General features: G+C 39.1%; 1 protein-coding gene across 2 annotated transcripts in view; it reads right to left on the bottom strand.

The window, feature by feature from the left end:
* The window catches only part of LOC146665393 (chemokine-like protein TAFA-5), a 52,707-nt gene that overhangs the window by 10,149 nt on the left and 17,776 nt on the right, over nucleotides 1–24,782 (bottom strand). For both annotated transcript variants that reach the window (XM_085413019.1, XM_085413018.1), the window contains exons 2-3: nucleotides 17,665–17,814; nucleotides 10,433–10,560 (exon numbers count right to left, since the gene is read on the bottom strand). In XM_085413019.1, coding sequence (XP_085269145.1) covers nucleotides 10,433–10,560; nucleotides 17,665–17,814 — 278 coding nt within the window. The remainder of the gene's footprint in view (nucleotides 1–10,432; nucleotides 10,561–17,664; nucleotides 17,815–24,782) is intronic.

The raw sequence follows: 24,782 nt of genomic DNA, 5'->3' as shown, positions 1-24,782 counted from the left end.
AATAATCTTTTCTGGCATCGTTGTATTTTTACTCAGTTGTATATAGCATTCGTATTCTATTTTTATCTTATTGTATATTTTTATTCTATTTTATTCTACTGTATATAGTATATTATTTTATTCTATTCTGTACAGCTGTGTACTGTATTTATTCTTATTGTATTCTAATTTTTGCGTCATAACTTTTGCACTGTCCACTTCCTGCTGTGACAAAACAAATTTCCCACGTGTGGGACTAATAAAGGTTATCTTATCTTATCTTATCTTATACATTACTTCAGCAAACTGTAACCACATATCCTTACATTCAAATGCTCCGACTATAATGTGAAATCTGTATATTGTTTCTTGTGTGTGCCCCTGCAATTTAAACTTGTTTTATTACAAGATGCAATAAAACAAGATTAAATCTACAAATCTTCATGTCTTAATAACATAACAGTGTCATCTGTAGCTTGCACCTGTAAGTGACAGAGATGACAGATATGAGCTTAACTGTGTTACACGCTAGTTTAAAATACATTACTGCTCTACAATGTCATATACCGGCTCCCGTCATTAGTGTCTGTGTGTTTTATCTGCCATTTCCATGATAAACACCACAGCTGAGAGTAAACTGGAAAGCAGGCAGCTTTTTTCCCAACATAATTGCTTTATGATGAATTGTGGCTGGTGATGACAAATAATGAGCTCTGTTTCTATTTATTTCACCTCTAAAGCAAACACAAATCACAACTTATCCCATTAATATTGAATAACTTATAGCATCTTAATTCACCCAACCAACATATGTTTAAATCCTGCTGAGATACAGTGGGGCAAAAAAGTATTTAGTCAGCCACCGATTGTGCAAGTTCCCCCACTTAAAATGATGACAGAGGTCAGTAATTTGCACCAGAGGTACACTTCAACTGTGAGAGACAGAATGTGAAAAAAAAATCCATGAATTCACATGGTAGGATTTGTAAAGAATTTATTCGTAAATTAGGGTGGAAAATAAGTATTTGGTCACCTCAAACAAGGAAAATCTCTGGCTCTCACAGACCTGTAACGTCTTCTGTAAGAAGCTTTTCTGTCCCCCACTCGTTACCTGTATGAATGGCACCTGTTTGAACTCATCATCTGTATAAAAGACACCTGTCCACAGCCTCAAACAGTCAGACTCCAAACTCCGCCATGGCCAAGACCAAAGAGCTTTCGAAGGACACCAGGAAAAGTATTGTAGACCTGCACCAGACTGGGAAGAGTGAATCTACAATAGGCAAGCAGCTTGGTGTGAAAAAATCAACTGTGGGAGCAATCATCAGAAAATGGAAGACATACAAGACCACTGATAATCTCCCTCGATCTGGGGCTCCACGCAAGATCTCATCCCGTGGGGTCAAAATGATCATGAGAACGGTGAGCAAAGATCCCAGAACCACACGGGGGGACCTGGTGAATGACCTGCAGAGAGCTGGGACCAAAGTAACAAAGGTCACCATCAGTAACACACTACAACGGCAGGGAATCAAATCCCGCAGTGCCAGACATGTTCCGCTGCTGAAGCCAGTGCATGTCCAGGCCCGTCTGAAGTTTGCCAGAGAGCACATGGATGATACAGCAGAGGATTGGGAGAATGTCATGTGGTCAGATGAAACCAAAGTAGAACTTTTTGGTATAAACTCAACTCGTCGTGTTTGGAGGAAGAAGAATACTGAGTTGCATCCCAAGAACACCATACCTACTGTGAAGCATGGGGGTGGAAACATCATGCTATGGGGCTGTTTTTCTGCCAAGGGGACAGGACGACTGATCCGTGTTAAGGACAGAATGAATGGGGCCATGTATCGTGAGATTTTGAGCCAAAACCTCCTTCCATCAGTGAGAACTTTGAAGATGAAACGAGGCTGGGTCTTCCAACATGACAATGATCCAAAACACACCGCCCGGGCAACAAAGGAGTGGCTCCGTAAGAAGCATTTGAAAGTCCTGGAGTGGCCTAGCCAGTCTCCAGACCTCAACCCCATAGAAAATCTGTGGCGGGAGTTGAAAGTCCGTGTTGCTCGGCGACAGCCCCAAAACATCACTGCTCTCGAGAAGATCTGCATGGAGGAATGGGCCAAAATACCAGCTACTGTGTGTGCAAACCTGGTAAAGACCTATAGTAAACGTTTGATCTCTGTTATTGCCAACAAAGGTTATGTTACAAAGTATTGAGTTGTATTATTGACCAAATACTTATTTTCCACCCTGATTTACGAATAAATTCTTTACAAATCCTACCATGTGGATTCATGGATTTTTTTTTTTCACATTCTGTCTCTCACAGTTGAAGTGTACCTCTGGTGCAAATTACTGACCTCTGTCATCATTTTAGGTGGGGGAACTTGCACAATCGGTGGCTGACTAAATACTTTTTTGCCCCACTGTACATCAGTCCAGCTACCCTATATGGACACAGGTATTGGGCTACAACTCTGAATCTTTGAATTCTGCTCTTTTTAGACCCATTGGCACATAAAATGCCACCCTTGCAACAAGTCAGTTTCCTTCCTCCTACATACTCTGAAATCACCTATTAGTGGTATTATTGCAAAGTGGAAGTCTGTTGGACCATCTCAGCCATGAAGTGACAGACCATTAAAATTTACAAAATAGGATCAAAGAGTGCTGAGACCCAAAGTGCATAAAAGTCACCCACATTCTGTTGACTCAATAGTTGCAGAGTTCAAAACCTTATCTGGCATTAACTAGAGATGGACCGATCCGATATTACATATCGGTATTAGTCCGATACTGACCTAAATTACTGGATCGGATATCAGAGAGAAATAAAAAATGTAATCCGATCCATTAAATATCAGGAAAGCACCTCACAAAACTTGCAACACGCTGTAGCTCGCCTCATAACCTTAGCACTTCGGAGCAGTATGCATCACGTGATAGAGCGGCTGTGGCCTGCCAGACCTGTCAGTGGTCTGGTTGAGCATTTGGAGCTTCGCTAGCAACCCGGCATTTCATCTCCGACAAAGTTATCCCCGAGAGAAGTAAAGCAAGTGTGTAAGTCCATCTCTGAATGTTTGTACAGCATTCCCACGTTAAGCTTAACAACCGATTTATGGAGCTACTGCCTCTTCTCTCTTTCTCCCTCTCCAATCATGAAACTGCTTAATGATCAGCTGATCGGCTTTTCTGTCGCGAGTCCATCTCTCTTGTTTGTTTTTGGCCCACTTTGCACCAGAAAGAGGAAACCAGCGGCTGAACAACAGCAGCACGTTTAAGCTTGATAAGCTGTTGTTAGAATATATTTAATATTACTTTCTACACCAGGATCCTTTTCTACTAGGGGTGCAACGATACTCGTATACTCGTACAGTGCTTTCGGTTCGGTACGCATATGTATCGAACAATACAAAATTTGTAATTTATTTTATCAACTTTCCTTCTGACGATGCTGTCTGTGTTGAGCGCTCAGTAAATCTGCGTTCGACTACTCTGCCTAGGCTGCACTGTCAAGCGCAGATCCACTGAGCGCTCAACACAGACAGCATCGTCAGAAGGAAGAGCGCAGGGCAAGCTAGCGAGACAGAAGTTAAGCTCTCCTTGCAACATGGAAAATTGAACCTCCCCCACCCTCATTCAGATCTGGCGTTCGGAATTATTTTGGTTTTCATGTGACGTATGACCCTGAAGGTAGGCGCGTCATTGACTAAAGTAAAACAGTATGTTGTCATGGTCGCTGTGTGGCAGGCAGGATGAGGACCCAAAATGCAAACTCACGGACTCAGGGGATAAACTCAAAATGCAGCTTTATTGCTGACAAAAGATAATAGGAAAAACTAATCTGGGAAAAACTAACATAAAGCTCACCAGGAAACACAGGGGGAATCACACACAGCATGAGGGAGAACGCGACACAGAACTGAGGAAGACGCAGACATAAATACACAGAGGGTTAACGATGGAAGTGGGAGCACACGGGGAACACAGGTGACACTGATAATCATAACAAGACACGGCAGGAGTGAACGCAACACTAACGGGAGACGGGCAAAGTAAAACAGGAAGTACAGAGGTTCAGACAGGTGGAGAGAGAGCACGGGGAAAACACCGGGCTGGGGAAAACATAGAATAAAACACAAAGAGAGACGAGGGCTCATAAATACACAGAAGGGCACACAGGGGGTAAGAGTCACGAAGGGAAAACACTTAGGGAACAACACAACAGGGCAACTCAGGAAACATGGCCTAAATAAGGAACGAAATACAAAAATACATGAAAACTAAGAATACTGGGCCCACATGGCCCAGGACCATGGCATATGTTGGATGTGCCACGCACTAGTGTGTTAGCGCAGTTAGCTCGTTAATGTGTTGGCCGTTTAGCCCCACGCACTGAGATTTGCCGTGTTGTGGCGTTAACGTCATTTCAACGAGATTAACGCTGACAGCGCTAGTGGGAACACAACGAATATGACTGCACATTTACACCGACATCATCCTAGTGCAAAGACAAGTGGAAGAAGACAAAAACAACAAGCATGCATGCTACAAACTTTACCCGAGTCATTTAGACAGCCGTTAGCACATGATTCTCCTTATGGGGACCTGATATGTTTAATATTGTGGCGAGCTCAGACAAGGTGGAGACGGAGGTGTCGTTTAGTCTTGCTTCCCGTGAGCTAGCCAGGGAGCACAGCCCTTTATTGACATCTGCAGAAGAACACTGCCGCTAGCTAACTGCTCAGCACGGCAACCGCACAGCAACAACAATACACAGGGCGCCCTCTGACCCCGGAAGGACACACCGTCGCAGCGAGAGGGCATCACCCGTCACTATGGCAACATAAACAAAACATAACTGTGCAAACAGAACCCCGAACAGCCCTGACCCGCTACATAGCCCCCAACTAAGGGGTCAGTCGTCCCCGACGACCCCATTACCCCACACAAAGTCCTGCAAATGTCCAGGTGCCTTCTTCTGGCGCACCGGCCGGTCACGACCGGCGGGGAAAAGTCACTAGGGTCAGAACATGGGGTGCCACCATCATCCCACTTCTGACACCAATGTGGCGAGCTCAGACAAGGAGGAGACGGAGGTGTCGTTTGGTATTGCTTCCCGTGAGCTAGCCAGGGAGCACAGCCGTTTATTGACATCTGTAGAAGAACACTGCCGCTAGCTAACTACTCAGCGCAGCAACCGCACAGCAACAACAACAACACACAGGGCGCCCTCTGCCCCCGGAAGGACACACCGTCGCAGCGAGAGGGCGTCACCCGTCACTATGGCAACATAAACAAAACATAACTGTACAAACAGAACCCCGAACAGCCCTGACCCGCTACATACAATATGCTGCTGAGAATATAGCCCAGAAGAAGCGTATAGTATAGCTTTTATTTTGGAAAGAGCCATTTCTCTGTAATAAACTCTCTTTTCCAAAGATGAGTGATTCCTCAATCAGATACAGGGCTTGCAAAATCGCTAGCCCGACGTCTGTTTTACAAATTTGGAAGATCCCAAGAAGTTTCTCTAGGTATCTTTGTTTTTTGTAAGCATGTTTGAGATAAATTAGATAAAAAAAAAGCTTTCCGTCTTTCTCCAAAAGTCCATGATAATATAATATAATATAATATAATATAATATAATATAATATAATATAATATAATAAAGATATATTAGGTAGTTTTCCCCTCACTCACATTCCTCCAGTTCAAAAAGTCTACATCTGTTGGCTTAAAAAAAAAAAAAACCTTGTTAGAAAGAAAACTTTTTCCTCTGTGATCTGAGGGTAAAATTATGGCTGTAAAGTAAAAGTTCCTCAATGGAAAAGGTTAGAAATGAGAATATTAGAGGGGCAGCTCAGGTTGAGCAGTTAGGACTCAAACTTAGAAAGGCAGGGTTGAGACGGTCTGGGCATGTGCAGAGGGCTGGATGTTGAATATGCAGCTGGTAAGGAGGAGGAAGGTTTATGGATGTGCAGGAGTGAAGGAGAACATGGAGAGGGTTGATGTGGGATGCTTGATGTAGAGATCCCATCCCATAGCAACAACTGTAATGCCAAAGAGGTCATTTCTTGAAGACGTTAAGCTGTTAATTTTCATATTTTTTCTATTCATAAGCAAGATTAGACAAAATAAGTATTAAAGATTAAGTTTCTGAAAATGTCGTAGGTTTCACGAATGGTTATTTCATTACACATCATAAAGGTAAATATGTATTGTATGTATGTAAAATTCACCAATAAGCAAATTTTACATCTAAATAATTGATATAGAAGAAGATAATTATGGAAAAGTCAAAAGTGAATTTTGGATAACAGGTGGCATTAGTTACACTAAAAAAAAAAAAAAAAAAAAACTACAACAATAAATGAAGAAAAACTCTCACTGCTAAATTTATTGAACAGGTCATTGTCTGCATTTTAAAACTGACCTCAAAATTAGGACACATTTTAATACATTATTTACTGTAAAAGTACAACAGTAAAAGTTTCTCACACCATCTACAACTGCCTGTGCTTCATTGGATATGCAGCCTTTCTCTTTCATTAAGCATCCACAGTGCTGCACCTCAGTCGGCAGCCTTTGAGCCTCTCAGCTTTTCTCCTGTTTGGGACTGAAACCTGTCCGACTTCTGCTCACTTCATCTATGGCTCCCCTGCTGCTCTGTGCAACCAGCAACCTAGGTGTGGCTAGGCAGTCTGGCTAGGCAAAATTACCTTTTTATACCAATTTCTATATGGTCAAAATGACATTGTCATCTTTCTATCCCTATTACCCCCAAATTCACTATATAATGAATAATTCAATTTTTGAAAAAGTAATGAAACATGAGATCATGGAGTTTAATTGCAGAGAGTTACACTATTTTTAAAATGGCCTCAAAATGACCTCCGTCTTGGTTCTTGTGTTAAATATTTAAAACTGTGATGTTTCTCCTTTAAACTGGTTTAAAACATCTGGAGAGAAACAGAAATTGACATTTCTATTGTAAAAGGTTGAAAAGCAAATTTAATTTGAGGCTTATCTTAACATGGTCATGAACTCCAATAGCTAACTGGCAACATTTAACATTTTTAAAATCAGAGATATTCTGAGCATACTTTTATTTTTCTAAAATTAAGAAGGGGCTTTAATTTTTTAAAAGGTTCATAGCATTAACAGTTTCATATTCTTTAACTGTAAAACATGTTTATGCTCATCTAGATTTGCCACAAATTCTATTGAGGTGCTTTAAAGTGTGCAGATCTGAATAATTGTTTTGTTTGCTTAGCATTAAAAATGTGGTCAGGGGAGCGGAAATTAAAAAGGAGGTTGTTTCAACTTTTCTTTACTGTAGCCTTCTCATTTACTTGAATGGAGAAGGAATTTTAAGGATCTTTTATGGTTTTTCCGGGTTTTTTATTTTATTTTTAAAGGCATAAAAGGTTTACTGGAAAAAATGACAGCATTGGTGTAAATAGTGTATCTACAACAAAGGTGTGGAAAGCAATGGGACAAGAGTAAGAAGAGAGACAGATTAAAATCAGTGTTGAATGAATTTTCTGGCAAACATTACATGTGAGTACTGAAAGCTGAAATATTTTGCCTGCAATTGTCTGAAAAGGAAAAAAAGACTGAACAGCATTTGTTGAAATTACTGTTAAAAATGGAAATAATTACAAGAGCTATAATTAGGAGCTACAGGGCATCAAAAACTAGAAGGCTTTGGTCTTAAATTATTTTGTCTCCATGGTACTGAATGACATTACCTCAGGAAAAGTTGAATGAACCCAACAATCATACAACGAAAAACTATCATGGTGCTGAGTCTTTGACCCATTGATTTGAAATTTATTGTGGACGCATCATTCTTCTTTTATTTTATTTATTTATTTTTTTACAGTAAGAGAGGATTTATGTTCAAGCTCTTTGAACTTTTTTGAGGTTTGTTCCTCCTTGTGCCTCTGAGATTGTTATCTATATTTCTGGTTCATGGATTATGTTTGTCTCCCTTTGGTTCCAGTCTGTATTTTTATAAGGTTATGTAGCCTTTTGTTATCATCATCTTTCCCTTTCTGTCTCGTCAGTCAATCATGTCTTCATGTTTATTTATTGCCTGTCACTGTATTACGTTCATATGTTTTATTACTGGTCTCAGTCTTTGTTACTTCCTGTTTTATTTTATTTTATTTATAACTTCACATCTGAGCAGACAAGTATCACATGTGGAGTTCCCCAAGGTTCCATCTTGGGACCCCTTCTGTTTAACATCTACATGCTCCCACTGGCACAGATTATAAACAACAACAAAATAAACTATCACAGCTATGCAGATGACACACAAATATATATCACAATGTCACCAGGAGACCGAGGCCCTGTACAGGCTCTTGGTAAATGCATTGAGGAAATCAATGACTGGTTGTGCCACAATTTTCTCCAGCTAAACAAAAACAAAACTGAGGTAATAGTCTTTGGCGCCAAAGAAAAACGATTACAGGTCACCAGAGAACTTCAATCTATACATCTAAAAACCACAAACCAGGCGAGAAATTTGGGTGTAGTGATGGATGCAGACCTAAACTTAGAAAAACACATTAAGACAATAACAAAGTCAGCTTACTATCACCTCAAGAATATATCAAGGATAAAAGATCTGATGTCTCAACAGGACCTGGAAAAACTAGTCCATGCATTCATCTTTAGTAGGCTTGATTACTGTAACAGCATCTTTACAGGTCTACCTAAAAAATCAGTCAGACAACTACAGCTCATTCAGAACTCTGCTGCTCGAGTCCTCACTAAGACCAAAAAAGTGGACCACATCAGTCCAGCTCTGAGGTCCTTACACTGGCTGCCTGTCCGTCAGAGGATAGACTTTAAAGTTCTGATGCTGGCCTATAAAGCTCTGAATGGTTTAGGACCAAAATACATCAATGACCTCCTGACCCAGTATGAACCATCCAGATCCCTCAGGTCATCTGGATCCGGTCTTTTATCAGTTCCCAGAGTCAGAACCAGACACGGAGAAGCTGCATTCAGCTTTTATGCTCCTTATATCTGGAACAAACTCCCAGAAAGCCTCAGATCAGCTGAAACACTCAGTTTATTTAAATCCAGGTTGAAGACTCACCTGTTCTCAGCTGCATTTGAATAAAGCACCAAATCCACACTTTAAGCTTAAATTTCAAAACTTACATTTAACTACTGATTTTATCTACTGTTCTGATTTTATCTGTTTTGATTTTATATACTGTTGTTTGTTTGTTTGTTTGTTTGTTAACTAGTTAGTTAGTTTATTTGCTTGTTTTATTCAATTTTAAATCATGCTTTTTATTTGTTCTTGTTTCTAATGTCTCTGTAAAGCACTTTGAATCACCTTGTTGTTGAATTGTGCTATACAAATAAACTTGCCTTGCCTTGCCTTTATTTTGATAGCCCCTCATCTCGAGTGGATTGCGTTTAGTTTTGGGTCCCCTTGTCTCGTTAATCAGATTCCATTCAGCTATGTTCCCTGGTGTTTCCCTGATGTGTATATATTGTTTGTAATGTAGTGCCTTGTGGTTGTGTCTTCCCTTGCAGTTTGTGCTCTCTGCTGTGAAGTTTGGATTTTCCTTGTTTTGGACTTTTTAGTTTAATGAAACTACCTTTAATTTACCCTTTGTGTTTCTGAATCATGCATTTGAGTGCTGCTACTTAACCAGCCTTGTTAAAAACTCGATAAACAGAAACTTAATTTGTTGAACCAGGTTAATTTCATTCTGTTACAAAAACATGGGTAAAAGTAGCTGAAGATTGTAATGAATTAAACAAAAAAAACCTGAACAACACAAATTTAGATCTTCATTAGACCAATGAACATTCAGATGGGAAGAATGAAGTTATATTAATTCAAAAATGTTCCCTGTTTTAACTCATTATTGTTGGGTTGTTTTTTTTTTTCCAGTTTCTGCTCAAGGATTGTTAATATAATTCTCAAAATTACTTTTGACAAGACTCACGGTGAACCTGACATTATATTTTTCATGGACAACAAAGCTGAACTGTGTATGAAATATGGGAATTTGTTTTTCATAAGGTATTTAAAAGAGAAAAAAATTATAAAATGATTACTCCAAATTACATCTGTTGGAAGGCTGTTGACAACTGGGGGGAAAAATAGCTCCTCCTTCACAGTAAACTTGCACCAATAAAGACTGCACACCTGAGGTAGGGTGTACAGCTTTCTTCATTCTTACAATTTAAGTTCCCATGTTTGGAGCTTACTTAAACTCTGTGATTCACAGTTTTGTAAAAATAGGATGACTCCTTGAACAATACAACAGGTTTTGCTTCTATACTTTCTGTTACTACATGCAGCTAAAGTGGTGAAATCAATTTCCAGTATGTTTTGCAAATATGTTCAAATCACCATTTTTTCAGTGGTAAGTGTGTTTGTATTTGTCAGCTAAGCTTGTTTTCTCACCGTGGTGGTTTTCACTCTGCCTCCTGGTTGAGTACAGGTCCAGCCTGACTGATTGACCAGGAGATTACAGCCTTCATCCTCTAAGCATGGAGTCATCTCACACCACTGTCGACTCGTGATGATACGAACTGAGGAGGACGACAAGAGGAAGAAGAGGTAAGTATGCTTGAGCTTCAATTTTAAGTTTTTACGTTATTTGTGTTTTTTCATCAGCATCTTATGGCTGAACAACCCCCCCATCTCCTTTATCATAAATGATGATTTTATTCTTGTTGATGTTTCTCCTTTTACTCCTACTGTTAATAATGAAGAAATAAGTGCAGATACACAACTGTATTTGAAAATTCTACATAATCTGTAATCTATATTCTGCAATGGCACTCCGAGTTTGCAGTGTTTGCATAGAGTGTAAATAATTGTTGAACATACCAAGCTACTCATGCACAGTCTTTACAGAACATTGACAATTTTATTAAGATACACATACAAAATATAACAAGAAATACCAAGGGCTTTATGGTAAACATTGGTGAAATAACCCTTTAAAACAATGTTGCAGCAGATGTAGAGTAACAAGGGTTCTGTGATAGTTAACCTCTGTCCAGCATTTTCAGTCAGATGTGTGTGACTCTGGATCATGTCGAAAGAAGACCATCAAACATCTGTTATTAACAGCTGTATGTGTTTTCAATTAAACACTATAAGTGGACAACACAAAATAATTTAATGTTTCTCATTATGCAAAGGAAATGTGAGGAAAAGGTGTCAAGGGTAAAAATAAATAAAGATGAACATTAGTCAGACATTTACATGCACTCATCATGTGCATAAATATCATGGTAATTTGGGCCTTACCAGATGATCAGAATGAAAGGCAAAAGCAGTCACTCTACACTCTACAGCTAATGACATGTGAAAAAGTTTTCAAAGAAACTGGAGTCCAGTTTAAAACTTTGCTCATAATTCAACAGCTCGTAAAACCATCTTTAGCAGCAATAACTCAAAGTAACCATTTTCTTTACAATGTCATCATTGAGTGATAGAGGGATTTTGGTCCACTCCTCTTTACAAAATTGTTTCAGTTCATTGAGGTTTGCGTCATCTGTTTAAATGCAACAATATTTCAGTTGGGTTGAGGTCTGCACATCGCCTGGGCCATTTGAACACTTTGGTTCTTTTTTTTTTGTAGACATTCTTTTCTAGATTTTATTGTGAGGGTTATTTTTTTTTCTCTCTTGGGCATACAACAACAACAACAACAACAACAACAACAACAACAACAACAACAACAACAACAACAACAACAACAACAACAACAACAACAACAACAACAACAACAACAACAATAAAAATCTCCTTCAAAAACATAACAAAGAACATAAGAGGTTTAACCTAAAAATCCCCCCAATCACAATCTTATTAAATATCCTAAAGGTCTTAAAGGATGTGCTGCTAATACTATTACAGTAGATCTTTAAGAGGTCTTGCAGAGTGCATATCTGGACAAGTGAAAGCAGCTGTGGGAGCATGAGGGTTACTTACCAGGCAAGTGGGTTTAATGTTGTGGCCAATAAATGCAACATAAAGGTAATCTAATGCAGTGTGCATAATTAATGTAGCATGACATAGCATGAACAAAGCTTATGACATGCCATATAATATATTCTAATATATTATGTAAAATAGAATGACCTGAGTTATCAGCACTATGTGGAAAACACACACACACACACACACACACACACACACACACACACACACACACACACACACACACACACACACCACACCACTTCACTTGCAGGGATATTCCTGCTGTTTGAAGTGATTCTTTACTGACCCAGTCTTTCAGTTCTTGCTCTCATTCCTGGCACTAAATTACACACACTCTGAGCCATGTCTGGGGAAACACAAAGAAAATGAAAGACTGTAGAGGCCTGTAATACATAACCTGGTAATCAGTTCGCCCATTGGAGCAGTGGTGTGATTGTGATAGCCTGTGAGTCCCCAATTATCAAACCAATTTCCTACTGAACAACAGTAGCATTGCTCAGCCATTCTTACATCCCCTCACACCTCTATCCAGATGGAGAGATCCTTCAGGAGGAGGAAACAGTTCAGCTTCAGCAGCTCATTTTTATTGAAAATCTTATTATTAGAATTTAGGTTTAGGAAAAATTACAAAGATTAGTATGGTTGTAATTTAAAATATAAATCTCTATAAAGATTTCTGGCCTTTGTTGGAAATGGAGTATATTTTCTTGTTCCTGGTATCATTAATAGGAATAAATGAAAAATCATTTGTTGTCATATTGAATGTATACTAGCAATATCATCTGTAGTGTGTAGGATGACTTCGCCTTCTTCTTGATTTCTAAAGTTAAGGATAAATTGGTGGAAGCGGAAGGAAAAATATCAAGTTCATTGAGGAGTTGAGATGGGCTCTGAGTGGTTACCACGATCGTGGCTCAAGAGTTGGGAGTTCGCCTTGTAATTGGAAGGTTGCTGGTTCAAGCCTCGGCTTGGACAGTCTCGGTCGTTGTGTCCTTGGGCAAGACACTTCACCCGTTGCCTACTGGTGGTGGTTAGAGGGCCCGGTGGCGCCAGTGTCCGGCAGCCTCGCCTCTGTCAGTGCGCCCCAGGGTGGCTGTGGCTACAATGTAGCTTGCCATCACCAGTGTGTGAATGTGTGGATGACTGGATATGTAAAGCACTTTGGGGTCCTTTGGGACTAGTAAAGCGCTATACAAATACAGGCCATTTACCAGATGACTGGGAAAGTACCCCTGAAGTGCTGAGGGAAACACGGTATTTGATGTATCCTCTGGAAAAAGGAACAAAGACAAGCAGACTTGGTATGGTATGACCAAACAAAGGAAAGGATCTGAAGGAAGAGGAAAAAGCAAAGAAAAAGTCGATTAGCCAAAGAGATGAAAAAAGTAGACAAGAGTACTGGGAGTTTAGGCGTATGGGAAACAGAGAGGTAGCAAAGACAAAGGAAAAGGCTTATATTGAGTTGTATGTGATGTTGAGGAGTAAAGGACTTGTATCAAGCTGGAAAAGATGTGCAGAAGATTAGGGTGATTAACGATGTGGCTATTGAGATGAGCAGTGAGAAGACTGTGTTAAAAAGATGGAAGGAGTACCTTGAGGAGCTGATGAATGAAGAAAATCAGAAGAGGATGGATGGAGGACAGTTTCATGGTCCATAGCTCCATGAATTTGGAAAAACTAAGTGTGAGCTCAGTCGTGCTCCTGACTTAATGCATCATCTTTGGATTTTGACTCTTACTCTTGAAAAAACCTTTTTTGGTCTCAGGATCATGGGCAGAGACCAAGCTGTCAGCACTAGCATCTGTCTTTGACATGAAATTTGGGTCAGTTCAACATCAAAGTTGACCTCCTCACAAGTTTAACGTCCAAGATGAAATTGTACGTGAAGATTTCCACAACTAGACTTACAGAAAGTGATCAACACAAAATTTGAACATAATAGGAATGCTTCACTTAGAGGTTTGCTTTTTGTAAGTTCAGTAATTTGATAATAATCAGACACTGTATTAGAGCCTAGTTATTTAAATCTAAAACATGAATTGCTTTCTAAATATCTGCTTACTATTATTATGTCTGCATTGTTTTAAAAAAAGGGGGTTTCAAAACTTTAGATTTTTAGATCAAAAAAATGATTGAATTTCTTACTAAATTTTTGTTTAAATTAGTAGTTTTTATTTCCTCATGTATACCACATTCCCCTGAAAGTCTCTTAATGTCTAACCAATAACAACACAGGATGGATGAATGCATTTCAAGGTGAATTACGTTGCAGAGTGTAGAAAACAGGAAAGAGACTTTGAATCAATAGTGTGAAATGGAGAATCAGTGGATTAATAGCATGTATCGGTAAGTACCCGAACACCTGTGAGCGCTGCATCACTACTCTGACAAATTAATGACTGCAATGCAGATCCATCCACCACCGCCAAGCACAGTTCATTTATCCAGAAAGCGAGGAGGCCATTTTGTAATGACTTCATTCATCAAAGAGGGTGACCTGAAGGAGGGTTGCTCCTTTGTCTCTAGAGAATGAGACAATCCTACAGGAAAGAACACGTTAGGACTGAAGTGCAAATGAGGCAAACAAAAAATCCGTGCTAAACTTTAAAGTGGACACATCGACAGTACACTGAGAAAGGGTTTTTTTGTTTTGTTTTGTTTTTTAATTTGCTAGAAATTAAAAAATCTGTGCTAAACTTTTACGTGGACACAGACACCAGTTTTAATAGGATACTGTGGTGGTGAAAGGTATGTCATCACCTGAGTCTCTGCTCTGGAGCAGGTTTTCTTGAAGTATTCCACTATTCACTACAGGGATGCTATTAGCAGGTGATGGGCAGTGTCTGGTGTTAAAAAATATAGTGCTCAGAGGTTGTTTTGTGTGAACACTGTAAAGAATCTTTGTTTGTGGTCTCAAAGATGTCATGCTTTTTCATTTTTAACTTGTAGTTCTATTCCTGTTAACCAGTAAATAATGAGATAAATATCTAAATTTTAAATAAAGTTGATTTTTAAATAAAGTTTTTTTCCCTCAAGAACTGCAGATATTTTTTTTAACCTAAGATTACAAGAGAAAATACAAACTTGCGCTTTCGCCTGCAGTGTGAACGTATCCAGAGAGACATGACTGACTGGGGAGACAGAGGGAACATGGAGGCAAGAAATGAAATGTGGAGCAAAGGGAGGACACAGAGACCGTAACTAGAAGCTAAAAAACACAATAAATTTAATATGAACAGAAAACCATCTACCAAACTCAAAACCATGAATAACAATAATCAAGGAATACAAATTAAAACGGATACAAAACGCCGTGACAAAAGAGGAGACAGCTACTGATGAAATGCAAAGAAACTTTGGGCTTTATCCATCTAGGCAGTGACTTTCTGAACTCCACATTCAAGAAGACAATTGGAAGAGTGAAAGCTTCACTTATGTTTTCTCATAAAATAGAAGTACTGGACTGATCTGTTGTCTTAGAACAGGGGTGTCGAACTAAAGGCCTCGAGGGCCGGTGTCCTGCAGGTTTTAGATTTCACCCTTGGTCAACACACCTGAATCAAATGATTAGTTCATTAGCAGGCCTCTGGAGAACTTCAAGACATGCTGAGGAGGTAAATTAGCCATTTGAATCAGCTGTGTTGGATCAAAGACACAAAACCTGCAGGACATCGGCCCTCGAGGCCTGGAGTTCGATACCTGTGTCTTTTTTTTTTGTATATTCCTAGAAAAACAATTATTCACAGTATGTTATATTATTTTAGTAAATATCTATTGGAGACCTATTCCAACAAATTTGAAATTAAATGATACCCTGTATCTGAAGTTCTTAAGCTAGTAAATACTGTCAAACAAGTCCTTTTTATGTTGACAAACTACCAGTTGTAGTCAATCGCGATGACTAAAGAGAATTTAATAGGCATCGTCAAATTAAAAATCATTGTGGAATCTTCAACACCACTTATTAAAAGACTTAACTGAATGCATATATACAGATTTTAAATGTGTATGTATACTTTTGACCCTGTATAGATTAGAGAAAATCCAAAATAAACCCAAACATGAGCAATACAAATTTAAAGTAAATAAAGATGCGTGCTGTAAGATCATTCCATCCTGGAAAAAAAACAGTTCAAAGAAATAAAAGTCTCAAATAACTATAATGAGTTTACATAAACTTCTGACCACAACTGCACTTTTATTATCTAGTATTCTATTAGACAGATGCAGCCAGCCATAGCAAACAGATTTACCATAGCATGCTCTAAAAATAAATTATACAAATACAATAAAAAACAGGAAATGACAAAAGCAAATGCTCAAACAAACATAAACAAATGTAAACATAATAAAAAATATAGAAAAGTCAAATCAAAGATTATAGATAAGCAAATAAAAGTAAGATCACCAATACTGTCAGAGCTTTGCTATAAAAGCATGCTCATCTTGTCATCCAGCTAACCCTTCATATCTTATAGCTGTAAATTTAGTACAGAAATTTGTATCCAAACACAGAAACATGTTATTCCCATGAGTTAAGTTATATCCTAGAAAGCGGATTCTGTTCATCTGGATGTGGCGTGCTCAGTGGGAGACATATTTCATCACTCATCCAAGTGCCTTCAGCAAGCAGTACTTTTGTATAGCGCACTGTTATGTAATGTTACTTCTACACAAGAAACCAGTTTTTTTTAAGTTCATTTGTAACAGCTAAAAAGTTGTCAAATTAAACCAGGCCAACGTTTCTGTTTGTTTTACTGTTTGCTATTCAGCCTCAAAGCTTTTTTTTTTTGGATTCATTTGTATTATGACCAAAACAAATGCCACTGCTAATATGAGGTCGGTTTCACGATCATTGACATATGTGTAACCATTGATCAATAGCAATGAGTCTCTGTGGCTTTCAAACTCCAAAGCTTGATTGAGCAAAGAGTTATGGAAGCCATTTATGTGAAAAGGTAACATCCATCTTGGACCAGAGGCCGAGGCCTTATGGTTCAGCAAGGAGAGCATGTTCAGAGTCTGCTGGCAGACGAAGAAAAGGCTGTCTTCCTGCCGGAGCTCTGTTCCCACAATCTGAAAAATGCATATGTTACCCAGTTCCAGTGACACGGAGTTAGTCGATTGGAGTAGGTAAAAACCTCTCTCCCCTGTCTGAACAAAAATGTCTACACAGATGGACACATTTGTGTACACAAATTACACTTAATGGTACATCTTTTACTTACTTACAATGCTATGATTGGACCCATTCCTCAACTCTCTGTGAATGGTTCTCATTGCCATTGATCACTGGGCATATAAATTTGCATATTCATACTCACAAAACTGACCTCACAGCGCATTGTTAGTCATGGAGCAAGTTTTGGTCATCATGTAACTGTGCTGATTATAGGGTTGGGGAAACCTGCAGTCAGCTGAGACTGAAGAAGACACTAAAAACGCTGAGTCCAGATGAACATAACCAACTTTTTGGGATTTCCTTAGTTCATTTGTGGTAGCCAAAAAGGTGTTAAATGAAACCTGGCATTTTCTACCTCTTTTTACAGTTTGATATTCAAAATGTAAACTTTTTTTCCTGATTCACTGATTGTCTTATTTAACATAATATATTTTTATATATTATTCATCGTATTCACCAGTCAGCAGCAGTCGTCTGAGGACAGTGAGGATCTTACCATCCACACAGGCTGGTCTGGCTCTTGTCGTACCAGCAATCTGTTCCTTCTTGCAGGCGCAGCGAGCTGTCTGCCGTGCGATGGTCCTCCTGGGCTGGCTGCTGTCACGGTCCAGAGTCACAATCTCACAGGTCCCTGCTACCAGCTGGCCTGAGGGAAGCGAGCAGGAAAATCCCATAAACTTCATCGGTCAATTTAACTTTGATGACAATGTTTTACATTCTGTTTATTTTAACGATAATTGTACATCTTTAACACTTTATTTTCACTGAATACACTCAGCTTCCAGCTTAAAGTTTCAAAGCTAAGAACATCTCTAAACTTGTTTCCTGAACATGACAGTGACTTCAGGGTACTTAAATGATCTGCACAGTCACAAGCTCAGTCACAAGCTCTAAGTCCAAGAAAGCATCTTTGGGATATGATGGAATAGAAGATTTGGCTGTACAGTTGATGAATGTGAACCTTGCTGCATCTATGCCGCAAAGAATTAAGGTAGTTCTGAAGGTAAAAGGAGTCCCATCTGGTACGAGCAAGTGTACCTAAAGAAAGTTACCGGTGGCTGTATAATAATCAGGCCCCATCTTATCTTAATGACCTTGTAGTACCATATCACCCTATTAGAGCACTTCGCTCTCGCTCTGCAGGCCTACTTGTTGTTCCTAGAGTATTTAAAAGTAGAATGGGAGGCAGAGCCTTCAGTTTTCAGGCCCCTCTTCTGTGGAACCAGCTTCCAGTTTGGATTCGGGAGACAGACACTATCTCTACTTTTAAGATTAGGCTTAAAACTTTCCTTTTTGCTAAAGCATATAGTTAGGGCTGGATCAGGTGACCCTGAATCCTCCCTTAGTTATGCTGCAATAGACGTAGGCTGCCGGGGGATTCCCATGATGCACTGAGTTTTTCCTTTCCAGTCACCTTTCTCACTCACTATGTATTAACAGACCTCTCTGCATTGAATCATATCTGTTATTAACCTCTGTCTCTCTTCCACAGCATGTCTTTATCCTGTCTTCCTTCTCTCACCCCAACCGGTCGCAGCAGATGGCCGCCCCTCCCTGAGCCTGGTTCTGCCGGAGGTTTCTTCCTGTTAAAAGGGAGTTTTTCCTTTCCACTGTCGCCAAAGTGCTTGCTCATAGGGGGTCATATGATTGTTGGGTTTTTCTCTGTATCTATGAAGCGCCTTGAGCCGACTTTTGTTGTGATTTGGCGCTATATAAATAAAATTGAATTGAATTGAATAATCATATCATGTCATGATTTTCATGTGAGAAATGAGCTTTCAAGCTCCTACTTTAACATGAAGGCTTTGAAAAACATTTGTAGGGACCCATACAATTTGCCCATACAACCCCTCACCCCTTCACCTATGCAGATGTATAATTAATCCTCAGAAACAAAATTAAAGTGCCTTTATTACAATAACACATTCTGTCAATTTGTTATTTAAATAAATATTTCTCATGAAAAGGAAAAAATAGAGAGCAGTGGAATCGAATCACAGTAGAAGATTAAAGCCTTGGGATTTGAAGAGGTTGGGTGTATGTGGTTTCTGTGGTGACTGCAGCAGTCCCCCCTGCATGCTGATGAACTGTCATCAATAGGGCTATGGATGGACCATCGCCTTTCCAGAGAGGTCCTGACTCACAACAGCCAGGAGCTCAGAAAAGAGAAAACAAGAGGCTCCGTTCAGAGAGGGGTCAGCAGGGTCACAATATGAAAAACAGCAACGACAATAGAATAGCAGCAGTGCCCACAGCAACAGCCACAAAAACAAGGGGAAAAGTTCATTAAAGATGAGGCATTTTCAAAAGGTTCAGCAGCATTACTCCCTGGGCAGCTGGTCATTTTTGTCAACAGGCATGTCTGGAAAACACCTTTGTGGACACAAATTTTTCCAAAAGAACAAAAGAGAAAAACAGAGAAGGAGATGTTTGTTCTGCCCTATGAGGTTTTTAACAGCTGGGCATAGAATGGGAGGTCAGATATCCACGGCACCTTTGAGGGACCTCCTGAAACGTAATAATTAATTCTTGTATACTATCTGTAATATGTTCTTCTTCATTTATACCTGTTCTTTATGGTTCTTTTGTGATCTATTTATTTAATTTATACACTCATTATATTCGTCATGGGCAGAATGGTGGCACAGTAGTTAGCACTGTTGCTTCACAGAATGTTCTTGAGTTTGATTCTAACATCTGGCGAGGGCCTTTGTGTGAATCACAGAAAAAGTTTCTGGCACAACTTCACCTACTTCCAAGGTGCATGGAGAGGATGAAACAATTCACAATGCAGGAACTCCCGCAACGCTTAAGGGAAGAGGAACAACTTTATTATGTGACCAACGCTTTTCGGCTTGTGGCCTTCATCAGGGTCATAGTAAAACATTGTAGAAGTTTGCTTAAATAAAAGACAGGGAACAGAAAAAAAATTCAAAATAACCAATCACATCTTCATAGATAGATAAGATAATGTATAACAGGTTGGTATTTGGTTAAGTCACACCCAAGTAAACATACTGGACTAGATCATTAATGATGAAGATAATCATCAATAATAAGGGACATAATCCCCAGCTGTCTCAAAATAACACGTGTGAAATACATAAAAAGAATATTATGAATATACAAACAAAAAAAAAAACAAAACATAAAATGGTTACAAATGACAGCATTTCATAAAAAAATAAGGAGGTTGGTGCAGCAGTTAAGAAACAAGAGGAAGTCATAACATGAAAACACATTTGTGGAAAGGTCCTCATTTATGTCTCTACAATGTAAAATCTCTCAAATGTAGACTTAAAACGAGATGTCTAGAATGCTACACCTTCTTTTGCTGATAAAATAAATATAAATAAATAAATAAACATTACCCATGCGAGAATATTGTAACTGGGAAAAAATAATAATAAAAACATTAAAAATATAAAAAGGTTTAAGCTCACAAAAACTCATTGATAGAAAAATCCTCATTCACACCTCTAGGGTGCAGACTTTTAAAACGGAATATCCAAAATGCTTCTCTTTTTTTCCGGATAAAATTAGTATTACCACCTCTTTGTTTTAGTTTAATTGCTTCAATGCCAAGAAAAAATAAAGGTGAACTTGGATGTTTATCATTGAAGCGTCTTGCAACAGGGTTGGTTAGATCATTCCTCTTGATCGAACTTCTGTGTTCATTAATTCGATCTTTTAGAGGGCAGGATGTTTCTCTTATATATATTTTAATGCATGGGCACTGTATCATGTAGATTACATTTTTAGTTCAGCATGTGATAAAGCCCTTTATTGCAATGGTTTTGTTACTTATAGGGTCTTTGAATGATTTTACATTTTTGGTGTATTGACAATTAATGCATGACCCACACTTGAAATTACCTTGTACGTTATGGCTTATTAGGATTTTATCTGAAGTATTAGGGTCCTGGCAAGCTCTATCTTTAATATTCCTTCCTCTCCTATAGGTTATCATTGGTGGTTCCTTATACAGGGAGTGCAGAATTATTAGGCAAATGAGTATTTTGTCCACATCATCCTCTTCATGCATGTTGTCTTACTCCAAGCTGTATAGGCTCGAAAGCCTACTACCAATTAAGCATATTAGGTGATGTGCATCTCTGTAATGAGAAGGGGTGTGGTCTAATGACATCAACACCCTATATCAGGTGTGCATAATTATTAGGCAACGTCCTTTCCTTTGGCAAAATGGGTCAAAAGAAGGACTTGACAGGCTCAGAAAAGTCAAAAATAGTGAGATATCTTGCAGAGGGATGCAGCAGTCTCAAAATTGCAAAGCTTCTGAAGCGTGATCATCGAACAATCAAGCGTTTCATTCAAAATAGTCAACAGGGTCGCAAGAAGCGTGTGGAAAAACCAAGGCGCAAAATAACTGCCCATCAACTGAGAAAAGTCAAGCGTGCAGCTGCCAAGATGCCACTTGCCACCAGTTTGGCCATATTTCAGAGCTGCAACATCACTGGAGTGCCCAAAAGCACAAGGTGTGCAATACTCAGAGACATGGCCAAGGTAAGAAAGGCTGAAAGACGACCACCACTGAACAAGACACACAAGCTGAAACGTCAAGACTGGGCCAAGAAATATCTCAAGACTGGTTTTTCTAAGGTTTTATGGACTGATGACATGAGAGTGAGTCTTGATGGGCCAGATGGATGGGCCCGTGGCTGGATTGGTGAAGGGCAGAGAGCTCCAGTCCGACTCAGATGCCAGCAAGGTGGAGGTGGAGTACTGGTTTGGGCTGGTATCATCAAAGATGAGCTTGTGGGGCCTTTTCGGGTTGAGGATGGAGTCAAGCTCAACTCCCAGTCCTACTGCCAGTTTCTGGAAGACACCTTCTTCAAGCAGTGGTACAGGAAGAAGTCTGCATCCTTCAAGAAAAACATGATTTTCATGCAGGACAATGCTCCATCACACGCGTCCAAGTACTCCACAGCGTGGCTGGCAAGAAAGGGTATAAAAGAAGAAAAACTAATGACATGGCCACCTTCTTCACCTGATCTGAACCCCATTGAGAACCTGTGGTCCATCATCAAATGTGAGATTTACAAGGAGGGAAAACAGTACACCTCTCTGAACAGTGTCTGGGAGGCTGTGGTTGGTGCTGCACGCAATGTTGATGGTGAACAGATCAAAACACTGACAGAATCCATGGATGGCAGGCTTTTGAGTGTCCTTGCAAAGAAAGGTGGCTATATTGGTCGCTGATTTGTTTTTGTTTTGTTTTTGAATGTCAGAAATGTATATTTGTGAATGTGGAGATGTTATATTGGTTTCACTGGTAAAAATAAATAATTGAAATGGGTATATATTTGTTTTTTGTTAAGTTGCCTAATAATTATGCACAGTAATAGTCACCTGCACACACAGATATCCCCCTAAAATAGCTAAAACTAAAAACAAACTAAAAACTACTTCCAAAAACATTCAGCTTTGATATTAATGAGTTTTTTGGGTTCATTGAGAACATGGTTGTTGTACAATAATAAAATTATTCCTCAAAAATACAACTTGCCTAATAATTCTGCACTCCCTGTAGGTACCTAATAGGTTTGGGTCATTTTGAAGTATATGCCAGTGTTTTAAAATGATTTCTTTAATGGTTCTGGTTTTTGGTGTAAAAGTTGTGCAAAAGACAAGGCTAGATTTAAGTTTTGGAGATTTCTTAGTTGCTAAATAGAAATCCCTGCTTACTGAATTCACCTTCTCTTCTGCAGATCTTAACCACTCCTCTTTGTATTTTCTTTCTTTAAATTTGTTCAACATTGTTCTTTGCTCTCATTATATTCATCTGGAATTTCACAGATACGTTTGAGTCTAATCAATTGGCTTGAAGTAATGTATTCCGATCAGTGGGTTTAGAATAGAGACAGGTGGATAGAGATTTGTCTTTTTTTGTTACTTTTATGTCCACAAAGTTAATTTCTTCAGTACTGTAATTGAGGATGAAATGTAAGCCTGCAAAATGTCCATTAAGGAATTCTACGAACTGTAGTAATATAGAGACTGGTCCTTTCTGAGCGGTGAAGTTTGCATGTTCTCCCTGTGTTTGCCTGGGTTCTCTCTGGGTACTCTGGCTTCTTCCCAACTAACCCCACTAACAGGCAGTTAGTGGGGTTTGGTTAATTGGTCATTCTAAATTGCCCATAGGTTTGAATGTGAGTAAAATGGTTGTTTGTCTGTCTCTCTGTGTTAGCCCTGCATCAGGTTGGCGACCTATCAGGGATAGGCTCAAACCCTCCCCAAGGACCCTGATAAGGATAAGTAGAAGAGAATAGATGGATGGATTACAATCATCACATATACCCATTTTATCAAAAAGAAACACAAACATATTTAAGAAATCACAAGTACTAATTGTTTATTTAGTTACATGAAGTGCTTTCAAATGTCTGTTTCTGTTTCTGTTGTCTTTGATCATTCATATAGTTGTTATCAGTGTTGAGTAAGTTACTTTAAATTAGTAACTTAGCTACATTACTAGTTACTTCTATCAAAAGTAACTCAGTTACTTCAAGTTACTCGTTACTTTCAACGTAACTAGTTACTAGGGAAAGTAACTTTGGTTTTAGTCAGAATTCTCTTGTTAATGTGTTTCTTCCATAACTTTGCCAGTCTTCTAGCTTGCTTACTTGCCACAAGTGCACTGTGCCACCTACCAATAGAAAAACAAAGTGCATATTTCCACGAGAGAAATCCCACGCCTGGACCGTCATTGACTGCTGCCATGATTCTAGCCTACGTCACAGTGTCATGTGCGCTTTTTACATCCAACACAAAAACTGCAGTCGTGGTGCTTTCGATTGTAGTCAGAACTCGGAAATTCTGCCTTCCGAATAGGAAGATGTAGGTAACACCAGACTGCAGATGAGCTGCATACAGGGCTGGACTGGGACTATAATCGTTCCAGGCATTTTGACTAGAGACCGGCCCGCCATTATGGGAAAAATCATAAAGCCTTTGAATGAAAATAAACACTGTTGTGACAGTGATGTTCCCTGTTTTGATGGTATATATGTAACAATCTATCAATTGTTTGTTGTAAGATTCAGATAATTATTTTTTAAAAGTAAGACATTTTAAATGAGAATAAGAAAGAAAAGTATTTTTTTGTGCCCTCCTTTCCCTGTTAATGCCCTACTTGGGCCCCTGGCAAAAGCTTTGCTAGACCCGCCCCTGCACAATTACCAGCTGTCAGCTACGTAAAAAAAGATCCTGGTGTTATTTGTCTCTCAGAAACAGTTCATAACTTCCCTTCAACTCATTCATGTCAGCTAAAAGATAAACCTGTTTATAATATAAACCAGATAAACCACTCAGACCAGCGGCCGCCTCGGGTCTCTCCTCCTGCCTCTCCTTTCCCTCATCCACCTGCCATTCTCCACCACTTGCTAATGTTACTGAATCTGTGGAAGCTCCGCGATAGCCACCACACGAAGTAACGAATAACGAGCCTATCTAAATCCCAGTAACGACTAACGCGTTCCTGATTTTTGCATAATAACTAGTTACCGTGCTCGTTACCACAATAATAACGTAGTTACTGTAACGCGTTACTTAATAACGCGTTAGTCCCTACACTGGTTGTTATGGAGATAATAT

The sequence above is a fragment of the Rhamphochromis longiceps genome, linkage group LG7 (assembly GCF_057381845.1).
Source record: "Rhamphochromis longiceps isolate RC_006_pf linkage group LG7, R_longiceps_female_GT1.1, whole genome shotgun sequence".
NCBI classification, from domain to species: domain Eukaryota; kingdom Metazoa; phylum Chordata; class Actinopteri; order Cichliformes; family Cichlidae; genus Rhamphochromis; species Rhamphochromis longiceps.
Note: the sequence above shows the minus strand (reverse complement) of the source record. Positions and strands in the feature narration are given on the sequence as shown.